The sequence below is a fragment of the Sinocyclocheilus grahami genome, unplaced genomic scaffold (assembly GCF_001515645.1).
Source record: "Sinocyclocheilus grahami isolate Dianchi unplaced genomic scaffold, SAMN03320097.WGS_v1.1 scaffold549.1, whole genome shotgun sequence".
In the NCBI taxonomy this organism is placed as follows: Eukaryota; Metazoa; Chordata; class Actinopteri; order Cypriniformes; family Cyprinidae; genus Sinocyclocheilus; species Sinocyclocheilus grahami.
The window spans coordinates 895-13,153 of record NW_015505728.1 but is presented as its reverse complement, the minus strand read 5'-3'; the positions used below and the strand labels follow the sequence as shown (position 1 = coordinate 13,153).

At 36.4% G+C, this 12,259-nt stretch overlaps 1 protein-coding gene across 1 annotated transcript in view; it reads left to right on the top strand.

The window, feature by feature from the left end:
- Positions 1-11,889, top strand: part of LOC107555899 (uncharacterized) — a 68,877-nt gene extending 56,988 nt beyond the window's left edge. Inside the window, exons 3-6 of the mRNA XM_016238841.1 lie at positions 1,455-1,700; positions 10,556-10,655; positions 11,096-11,394; positions 11,434-11,889. Of these exons, the coding sequence (XP_016094327.1) occupies positions 1,455-1,700; positions 10,556-10,655; positions 11,096-11,222 (473 nt within the window). The 3' untranslated portion in view covers positions 11,223-11,394; positions 11,434-11,889. The remainder of the gene's footprint in view (positions 1-1,454; positions 1,701-10,555; positions 10,656-11,095; positions 11,395-11,433) is intronic.
- Positions 11,890-12,259: the final 370 nt, after the last annotated feature.

Here is a 12,259-nt window from a genome sequence, read left to right as displayed (position 1 = left end):
TTATGTTATGTTATGTTATGTTATGTTATGTTATGTTATGTTATGTTATGTTATGTTATGTTATGTTATGTTATGTTATGTTATGTTATGTTATGTTATGTTATGTTATGTTATGTTATGTTATGTTATGTTATGTTATGTTATGTTATGTTATGTTCATAGGTATAGGTAACTGCTGTGTGTTGTAATATGACTGCACTGGAGCTGCTCTGAATAGAGATGGAGATGTCATGCCTCACCTCTAATAAGATCAGCCATGATATTAAAACTCCTCCGCATATGAAGGAGACGGAAGTGCCTGGGCGCTTAAGGGGTTTTATGCTGATCAAGCTGGGCCACCACTTACTGCCAGAAACTTTTAACAACACCACCCACCACTTCTACTTCCTACCCCAGTTCCCCTGCACCAGCCATTACTGTTATTATGTAATTGTTGTTATCCAGAAGCTGAAAGTTCTAGCTTGCTGCTTTTGAAGTGCTACATGTTTTTGTTAGGGTTTTCTGTGGGGTCCAATGTAGTTGCCTCAATCATTCTATATCTTTGCAAAGCCTGCATTGCATTGTGACCGAATCACAAAACATTCATGGCTGAACTGTGCTGCACGAACTGTTCAGGCTGGACTGAAAAGATCAGGGACCTTGTTAAAAACACACTTCAGCCACTCTTAACAAAATGTTAGGATGCTTGAGAAGGATTTTGCAATGCCGCAGGTGCTAATAAACAGCCAGGAACAGCACAACTTCTAAATTACTCATATTATTAGTTAGCAACTGGAATATTAGTAGCTTTTTATGGAGTAATTCTGCTGGGGTTTTGGATGTTAGAATATGCACATGTTAGTAATCAGCCAGGCTAAAAAATGCAAATATTTGACCATTTTCAGAAAATTTGTGATTTTATTGTATTCTGGTTTTTTTTTTTCTATTTTGCATAAATATTGTTTAAAAATATATTTTATTTAGTATTAATTCAGTGTTATTAATTAAGGCATGTTCTTTGTATCTCATTTGCCATTATTACATTGAAATGCTTGTAATATATTTACATTGTAATTTATGTATTTGCCAGACACAAACTGAACCCATGACCTTTTGTTTGAATTACAGAAATGCCTACAGTAATTTATCAGCATTTTTTTGAAAATCAGCCCCCCTGCTTATATATCAGTAATTCAAAACAAATAGAAAATTTGTTTTTATTTTTTTTATGGTATTCTTTTCCCACTTTCTGTTCTGTTCTGTTTAAACTGTTGTCGTAAGGACAAATCACATTTGCTGTCAAGTCAACAAAACTTTGACATAATCATAACGAAGTACAATATTGCCAAACTGTTCAACTCATATGACAGTAAAGATGTGTGTGAGCTGCAAAAAATGGAAACCTTAAAGAAATAGCAAAAAAATAAACGTAGAACAGTATGTTGACCATGAATCTTTTTGTCCCCTCTCAACAGGTGCATTCCAGAGGCCCACCTTGGCAGCTAGAGGAGAGGAGAGGTCGGCCTCCATCACCATGACAGTGTTGCCACGGACCGTGGCTTCCCTGGCTGTGCCCGGCCTTATCCTCTGTTTCATCACTCTTCCATTTCCTGCTATACTATCCCAGAGGCCCCCTCTCCCCACAGAACCCTCCCCCACCCCAGCACCCCACACAAGGCCGGAGTGTACCCGCCTAGAGCACCCCGTCATCTCTATTCAAGGTGAGCACTGATGTCTCGCGCAGTACATGCTCTCACTCCTGAGATACTACAGCAATGTTTCTCTTCTCTCTAGGAATCACTTTCAGTACATGAAGCTACTTTGAAATTCTAGATTGCCAGATTAAAAGTTGTTAGTTCTTAGAATATTTTTTCCTTCCCCCCCTTAATATGCAGAGAGAGCTGTAAGTGTAAGTCTCAATGGCAATTTTAAAACACTAATTTGTTTGGTCATCCCAACCAGTCAAATGTAGCAACACTGGCTCAACCATGATTTTGTTGCTTGAATTTTTGATTTTCTGACCAATCATGGTGAATGTTTTAGAAACCTGTTTACAGATGATAATGCTAAGCTACACTTCAGTCAAAGTACTTTTTAAAAAAAGCAGTTTGCTAGACTACAAGCTACTACCAAAATGTAGAAAACTGCATTGTTATAAAAGATACATTTATGCTAAGTAAAAATACAAAAACCTTTATGTAATTGCACATAATACAGCATTTAACTAAATATTTGGATGGAAAAAAGGAGAACTGAATGGACTCAAATCATTTTGTGATTTGTTTGATCAGTGAGTCATTTACTAAAAAGAATTAGTTCACAAACATGTTTACTAAGTTTTTAATTGATTCACGAATCCACTGAAATGAATCAAATCAGTGTCATGAATCTTATTTACCCAACTCTATATATGAAAGAAAGTGCAATAACTGGAAAAATGCTTGGTGAAGCTATACTATTTTGAAAATAGCTGCTGCTGTCATACTACAGAAAATACCTAGCTGCATGACTAAACATTGGCAATATTTGTGTTGGCTAAGCCTGAATCATATAAAAACTGACAAAGCATGCTTTAAGGGCACAGAATGTAGCCTTCATATATTTTTAGACCATGTTCATACCTCAGGTCAGCTTTAATTGCTGATAAAAACAGCAATTCTTAGTCTTTTGTTGAAGGCATGTACTCCACCATTATACACAATTTTCTGACAAAGTCCACTGCTGGAATTCAAAGCGTTTGGGAATGTAGCGCCCAGCCTAGTGAGTCCGGTTGTTTTTCCACTGTTCCTGTGTATTACACAGGCTCAGACTGTAGATCTACATTTTTTGTTTCATTTATCTTATTCATTGGGTTATCCACACATTTCAGACAGTGATAGAGCATGCTGAAGATAGCAAGAGATAAACGTCTTTCATTTCTTCAAGATTCCTATCCTCCTGTGTCCTAGCACACAAAGAAAACAGAATGTGCAGCTATACCTTGATATCGCTCCGAAAAACTTCTCCATACCCATGGAACAAAGGTGTTTTCTATACCAAGAACATATTTATTTAGACAACAGAGTGTGTTTGTAGTGAATATGATCTGTCGACGATTGCCTTGGTCATGGAGTGAGAGCAGCATGTTTTTGACTCTCTTAGGGACATGACAAAAATTGCAGAATAATGCCTCATGGGAAACAAAAGGAATTGATGTCTGGGAGGGCTCTGTATAATATATGAAACCTATTTGGACATTAGGGCAGCCATGGCTCATATAGACATCGCCTGCAGCCAGCTCCGTTTATTGCTGCCGAAAAAACTCAGGTTGCATTTTGATTTGTCATTTTATGCTTTGCCATCAAAGCGACAAGAATTTTTTTTCTTTTCATAGTGTTGAAATAGACTGCAATTACAAACGGCCTTGTTCACTGAGTTAGAAAACACTACAATTTGCAAACAAGCAGTAAATCGTAAAGCCGGATAACCAAGGTACTGTCTTTGTTTTTCTCATTTTTTTGTTTTTGTTGTTATCTTCACAATAAGAGCTGCTGAACAATTAGCTTTGCACTGTAAGCAATAGCACACCTCAAAATCCCTCTTTATGTGTTCTCAATGGTATGGAAGTCCCACAGCCCACCTTAATGCCTTCTTTTATGTTGAAGCAGTGGTATGGAATCCCGGTATTCTATTCCCTTTCGTCATTTTAGCTCATTGAAGCAAAGGCACTGTGGCATAGCCTTCACAATAAGAGCTGCTGAACAATTAGCTTTGCACTGTAAGCAATAGCACACCTCGAAATCCCTCTTTATGTGTTCTCAATGGTATGGAAGTCCCACAGCCCACCTTAATGCCTTCTTTTATGTTGAAGCAGTGGTATGGAATCCCTGCTACAATGGAAGTGTTGGCCGAACTTGAGATTAGGTTCTTTGATGGATGAACGTTTTTTAATTGACGCCTTCTGGCGGCTGCTCGGTGGAGTCACCTGAGGCGTGTTGGGGGCCTCTATCTCTGATCTCTGACAAGTTCTGTAGATTCACACATGCCTTTGAACTATTCTAAACCGTGGAAATGATACTCTTAAGATGATTTAGCATGGTAGAGCATGACCACCATGGTTGGGGCCAGTCATCTTGCTGAATGGGATTTACAACCTTAAGAATTAGACTTTACACTTTAAGGAATTACCTCTTAGTGAGTTTTAAATATATATATTTTTTAACTTGTTTTCCGTTAAACAATGTAAAAAGATGCTTTTACTTATGTAACATTACATTAAGACTTGTTTTCAGACGATGTATCTTTTATTTTTTATTTGACTTATTTTAAATATGAATAAATTAAACAAGTGGAAACAATCTGGCAGTGCAGTAACAAAATATACTTCAAATTAATACACTAATTCAAGATAGTCTTAATGTTTTATCCAGTGTGGCGTAAGTGTATATATATATATATATATATATATTATTTTAATAGGAAAATTAGACAAATACTTAAAAGCATTATTTGTTTTAAAATTGCAAATTTGCAAATGTAGAAACTATGAGAAAGTTGTGCTGCATTTCTAAGAATTTTAATGGGGTTATATCAAACATTATTTGAGAATTTTCTCCTGAGGTTGTACCAAAGTAATAATTTATTTTTATGTGACTATTTCTACCCTCTGACCAATAGGCTGTTTTTGCTGCTGTAGCTTTCAATTCTGTGGAAACACCCTCTTTGCATGTGAAATGAGAGACAGCCTTCACAGTTTGTGGCAGGTTTGCTGTTGGTCCAATATAGTTGTTGCTGCCCTGACCTTCAATAGCAACCTCTTTGCAAAGGCTGGATTAACACTTTAAGGAATTACCTCTTAGTGAGTTTTAAATATATATATATTTTTAACTTGTTTTCCGTTAAACAATGTAAAAAGATGCTTTTACTTATGTAATATTACATTAAGACTTGTTTTCAGACGATGTATCTTTTATTTTTTATTTGACTTATTTTAAATATGAATAAATTAAACAAGTGGAAACAATCTGGCAGTGCAGTAACAAAATATACTTCAAATGAATACACTAATTCAAGATAGTCTTATCCAGTGTGGCGTAAGTGTATATATATATAAAATTATATATATATATTATTTTAATAGGAAAATTAGACAAATACTTAAAAGCATTATTTGTTTTAAAATTGCAAATAACGTACAGTAGAAACTATGAGAAAGTTGTGCTGCATTTCTAAGAATTTTAATGGGGTTATATCAAACATTATTTGAGAATTTTCTCCTGAGGTTGTACCAAAGTAATAATTTATTTTTATGTGACTATTTCTACCCTCTGACCAATAGGCTGTTTTTGCTGCTGTAGCTTTCAATTCTGTGGAAACACCCTCTTTGCATGTGAAATGAGAGACAGCCTTCACAGTTTGTGGCAGGTTTGCTGTTGGTCCAATATAGTTGTTGCTGCCCTGACCTTCAATAGCAACCTCTTTGCAAAGGCTGGATTAGATTGTGGCAGGTTTGTAAAACAATTCTCACCGAAATGTGACACACAGACAGTTTAGGTTAGACTGAAATAATCTGACACCTCCATATCTTTTTGTTATATGCCAACTGGAATAATAACATTTTCTTTTCTACCTCCTCCATATTACTTCACCATGCTTGGCCGGTCCAAGTTGCCGACCACCGATTCGGCATCATTGATGTGCAAATGTGGGCGGTCAAGTGTCAATGTATTAATCTGACTTCAGAAAGTTGAGGAAGTTCGGAAAGAGAAGTTTTTGCAGCTTCCTTTCAATAGGTGGTCTGTTTGGCTTGGAAAAGTTTGCAGTTTTAAAACTTTGAGTATTTTACATTGAACCCTTTTATTTCAAGAGATCAAATACTTTTTTCATGATATTGCTACCACTATAAGAAACTCAAAGCTGTTGCTGTGTCGTTATATAATACCTTAGTGAGAGGAACCTGATACTTATTCCCTTCAGAGAAAATCCTTTTTTTTTTTCCCCTTGCATGTTATACGTGACAATCCCCTATAAAATCATTGCCAGCATATCTATGAACCAGCAACAACAATAGCATGCTGGTACTACAAGGAGTCTCAGATAAGTTTAGATATCTGGGGATGTAATTTGGATGGATTTTTCTTTTGTGTGGGGGTGTAGGTATTTGTTCTGTTTTTATTTTTTTCTTGGCTAAGCTTGCACAATCACACCTGCATGCCTAGTCTATCTACAAGGATGTCAACGTATCACTGCAAACACATGTATGCTGAGCTGAGAATTACTAGGTTTCTGGAGACATATTCAACAAACATTGAGGCGAATTCGCCAAATGCATTCAATATTTCAGCAAAAACCTGTTCTGTATTCAGTCCAATGAAACAAGTTACAAAATGTGTTGAAATTGTACTGCACTGTGAATTTTAAAATGAATTAGCATTATTATCAGCTCTATTTGTATTTACTATTATTTATAAATTATGTATAAAATAAACACTAAAAATACAGTAATCGTATATTGTCAAACTAAATGTAGGCATCATATTGTAATGCACAGTATGAAAAACAGATATTAATTTTGAGATTTGCTAAAGACATTTACATGTAACATTTGACAGTGTTATTAAATTCTTTTTAAAGATTTTTCACTTTGTGAACATTATATGATGACAAAGGGGATAAAATGTTAAATACAATATAAAAATAAGGGAAATAAACATACCCAATGAACTATTTATCAATAACCAATATAGTACTGATAGATCATGCATCAAGGAACCTACTTTCCTTTTTTAAGCACTAAAACACAGCACCTGCCAATAAAAGATACTATCCATGGACATTCACATTTTCAGTTCAGTTTACGTTTATTTGATACATGTTATTTCAAAGCAGCTTTACAGGAGATGCATGTTTCTGCATTACAAATTAAGAGTAATTTGTTGGTGATATCAAAGTAATGTCCATATAGCAGAAATACACAGTTCTACGATAATATAAATGATGCAGTTAGCTAATGACATGTATTCAAGCAGAAACAATGAACACAATTAAGGCAATCATGTTGTGATCATAATGATTACAATGTAAGGAAAATTTGGCAGTTTTGTATTTATTCAAAGTTGGTATCATCTGAGGTCCTCACAGGTGTTGGCGTCATCTGAGGTGTTGGGATATCATTTTATTCAGGGGCCATTAACACAAACATGCTGCTGATATATTGTTGCTCTATGTGCACATGGGCTAGAATGATGTCTTTGACTGCTGCATTTGCGAACTTTTGCAGCATCTCTTGAATAACACGCTGTCCTTAAAACATGGCTTTTAAGTTCAACTTTAAAAAAAACAAAATACTTTCTGCCGTGCATCTCATGTTTTTAAAGCAAAACCTTGTTCTGTATGAATGGCCCCTTAGTAAATTCCACCTATTGTTGCATAAAACCAGCATCTATAGTTACCAGATTTGGATCTTGGATTTTATAAGCTACGTCGACATTGAAAACAGCACGATTTAAGAGCTAATGTCAGGTATGGTGTGTCCTTGCATGTTCAATGCTGAGAACCTAATGCAAAGTCCTAAAGCCTGTTAGGCTGGAATTACAGTAATCTGTCCCGAGAGGAGTGGTGCCACAGAGCCATTGTCTACCTTCCACTCACCCAGCCATTGTAATTGTCTTGAGATTGTTTGTCTCGTCTGTAGAACATGTTCAGAAACCAATCTCTAGTGGGTAATAGTGCTGTTGTTTAACCACCGGTCCCATTTAAGGGGACCTTGAGAAGAAAAAATAGAAAAACAATGTTGTTCCTTAACTTCAGGCCGTTACCAATGTGTCTCCCTTCACCTAATTGGTCCGTGATTTCAGAGGCACTGATGCCTGAACCGTTCTGTCACGTTGTTGGAACTTCTGTCACCACATAGAAAGTAGAGGTTGTTGGAGGTGTTCACAACCTTGGAGTGCAAGGTTTACATCTGCTAACTGTGAATGGAATGGAACTTGGTAAGTGGTTTGAACTGATAGCAGCAGCCCTTATGCTTCTGCTTGGCTTTTCCTGCCTATTGTAAATGCTGACGTGTTACTCTTCAATTACCGTTTTAAATTGCCAGCACAGGTTTCTCTCATTGGCTTTGTGAAAGATGCTCTTTCTGGTTGTAGTGCTCTTTGCCTGACTTGAACCGGCCCTCGATTTACGGCCTTATCCCCAGAGTGCCCTTACCCCCGCCTGTCCTCTCCTCTGTTATGCCTTGGCATTTCTTGGGGCGCTCATTGTCTTCCTATTTCTATAATCAGAGTGCAGTCTGCGTAAGAGGATTTAGATTTCTGTGGCTCTCTCCAGTCATGCAGTGACAACAAGGGGATGCAACAGCAGGGAAATCACACGGCAGGCATGGGGAAGGAGACCAGAAGACAAAACAAAAGCAAATTCGGACTGTGCTCAGATAAGCTCCAGCCTGCATCTTCTGATAAGATTCTCTGAGCTCAGATGAGAGATGAGCCAGTATTTGGAGCGGAGAGATGCAAAATACAGAAGAGATGACTGTGTCTCTTGCAGGACAGGGCTAGTGCTTACATGATGTGCTTTGGGAACACATATGCTTTATTTCTAATCAAAGGTAACACTACAGAAGCATGAGGCTGCTGGGCCTACAGCGGTCAGGGGTGATCCATATTCACTCTCTCATATCGATTCCAGAATGCTAACTAGAGTAGTTTGCATCAGTTATATTTATAATATCTGGGTTTCCCAATACCGGTTTGACTAACCAAACAATTTCAATAAAGTGAGACCAGATTTATTTTGAACTTCTTTTTTTTTTTACATCAAAGATACATTTTAACAACCTATATTGTTTTTCAAATAAATAAGTTGGGTCATAGTGGTTTGCTGACATAACAGGTTGGAAAACTCAATATCAATAAATCAATAAACTCCATAAACTTCAAGCTTGTGCTACAATTTATATATATATACTGTATATATATACTCAGTCTCAGCTGTTCTTGATGTATGATATCCAATAAGATTTTCTATGATTCTCTCTGAACACATTTTATCAGTCATCAAAGGCCATAACCACATTTTAACACGGGTGAGATGGATGCTTGTGGAAGAGGTAGGCTTATAGTACAGAATATATTTGTTTCCCTGTCATTATTTTTCCATAAATAATGTCTGAATGATACAGCCATATGGTCCCAATCATTCAGTTTGTTAATATATTAATTCAGTGGCGTTGCATAAGCTTTTTTCCAATTTTTTCCTGTAAATTCTATGCAGACAGATCCCCACATTTATTCAGTTTGTGTTCCCATGTGAATGACAGATTGTTTTGGATGACCCCAGCATCTGGATGACTTCATCTGCCAGGGCAGATTTGGACTATATGAAGTGGTATTTATGGATGTCTTGTTAATAGAAACCAGTTTCACCGCTGCTTTGACCTGTGGTGTGAGAAAGCTGCAGCTGTGTTTGCGACTGTAGTCACATAGCATTTTGCTGTAGTCAAATTATTATTTTTTTAATATTGTGCCTAAAAGAGAAATTACAGTATGTATAGCCTTATATAGTAATTGTAGTATTGTATATGATTTATTTTATTTAATATGAATAATACAAATAATATTAAATACGCAGTTATTTTATTTTAGAAAATCTTTAAAAAAAAATTTTTACATTTCTTTCTAGCAACCTGAAATGCAATTATGCCGATGCAACCTGCAATACAATTACATTTTTACATTTTATTTTAAATTCGAAGTGACTTAAATTTGCAATCAACATATATACATTTTTGTTTTTTTAAGTTTAATTTTGTGAAATAGTGAAGTAGGCCTACATTGGATTTTGAGTTTTTTTTGTAACTCAAAACTATTCATTTATCATAAATGATAAGGGCTGTGCTTTTTCGGAAAGTGAAACTTGAGCCTGACATTTAATAGGAACTCATAACACAAACAACATTTGAAAACGAAATTATGTAATATTAGGCAAGGATTTCTGTATTTTAGCTAGACATGTCCAGAATAATGCTGAGAGATCCTATTCTGCATGGAAGGATAACAAATCTTTTTATTGGTTCCTTTAACAGTGAAATCCCATTTACTAAGCCACATTAAGGTCAACAATAGATCAAGTGGTTTTTGTATTTACATAATGCCCTTTCTGTCTCATGTAATTCCCACTTCAATAGGGCCAGTCAGTGCTGTAAGTGTGTGCCAGGGCAAATTGTTTTGATTTGCGAAACTTTGTATCAAACAGCGTTTTTATGTTCTGAGATTCCTTGGGTAAGCAGAGTTTTGACTAAGTGTCATGTTGAATTAGGATCAGTATCCTTGAAGAGTCCCAGTTACCTCTGAGCATAGCTCTCTGGTCCTCCTCACAAGTTATTGGGGACTCATGGGAAGAAACAACATTAATTTTCCTGGATTAGTGACCTCTATTGCGGAACTCGTTTTTGTAATGCTTAATCCATATGTCACCCTAAACCAGGAGTTCTTTAATGGATTTTAATGTTATACAGTACGCTTTGAACTTTCAAGGTTTGTCAAACGCAACCACTTCCCATCTGTATCACTAATATACCCACTTTTTTTTGGTCTTTCAGCTCTAAGTCCTTTGATCTCCAGTTTCTCCCATCCTGGTGTAAGGGACTACTCTCAGCTGACCCTTGACCTCACCAGGAATGAACTTATAGTGGGAGCAAGGTAAAAACTTATACTATATCTGGCCAAAGTTTGGACTGATGCATGACAATACAAATACACAGTTTCAATATTTCTATATTAAATATGTTTATATTATAATATAATTTAGATTGGTATATCATTATATAATAATATGTGTTTTTGAAAAACAAAGTATCTATATCTTTATCATTTAAATTCTTAATTTTGTTTTTGGTCAATGCTTATTTCCATACTATTTGTGTTTAGAATTTATTTGAAGTCATTTTATTCAGTGAGAAAAATGTAAAAAATAAATAAATAAAAAGAACCATTTTCACTAGAGGTCTCAAACCTTTGGACCCCACTTTATTTTTAATTTCCCTTGGCATATTAAGGGTACATTTTCATTGCATCTCCAGTAGATACAGTAAATCATATAAATTTAACCTTTTTCAATCTCTCTCTTATTTTATCTGCAGAAACTACCTCTTCAGACTGAATCTAAACAACATTTCACTAATTCAGGTGAGACACAGACCTACAGTGCTTATAAATGGTCAGCATTCTCTACTAGATGATGATTCCTGTTTGATGTGGTCTTTGTGACTTTATATAAGGCCGTCTGTCAGGCCTTTGGGTGTTAGAGAGGGCTGGCTTATGGTTATTGATATTGAAATGAATGGGTCAGTTCCCAAAACTGCCTGGACAGACTTCAAAGAAAGCAGCATTGCCCGGCACAGAGAGCAAGGGGCGTCTTAGCGAATATACCAAGTTTCTAGTCTGGCTTGGAGCTAAAACCTCTCAGAAGGTCAGCCAGGACTGTCTGAGGTCTAAATAAAGCAGTGAAATGAGACTGTGGTGGCTTTCGCACCTGTTGCTGCTGTTGCATATATCTCTTTTATTCCCCCAGTAATCTCTGTGCCGTGTCTCGTAGCTACCAGACATTTATTGAATGCTCTCACTCGCAGACCACTCATAATGGTTCATGCATGAAGCAGCTTTTGGTTGAAGACTGAATAAAATTTGAGTATCAGTCGCTTTCATTCTCTCTCACCTTAGATACCCAGCACACATCTGAATGCACAACAAATAGGAGCTAAATAAGCCACTCCATTCACATATTCCCATGTCTGCGTCTAGTGTTTTGTTTCAATGACGTTACTAAATTTGCAGCAGTTTTCTCCACTGTCCCAGTGGAGAGGATTAGGTGCAATTTCATTTTCCTCCATCTCACCTTCGCCTCTCCTGGGCGATTCCAAACTGTGAATAAACAAGGCAGATCTTTCTTCATTTCGACTAACCAGAGCATCACAAGGGGGAGGCAGGGTCCAAATCGATGAGCAGCATTTTGCCAGCTTTTGAGAGTGTCTTTGCCTAAACTGCACACAGTGAAAATTAAAATGGGCATATGTTATTAAAGGATGAAGAATGAGACACTGGTGACAGAATTGACCTGACAATACTAAGCATGGGTTCTTGAATTGTAACCAAATCACAAAACACCATGATAATACATTTAGTGTTTTTACAATAATGCTGTCAGGATTATGGACTATTCTGTGTGTGTTTTTGCCCCTGTGACCCAGTTTCTTCCTCATGTTGATTGTGTTAATTTGATTCAAGGTGTGTTTCGTTCCTGCCTA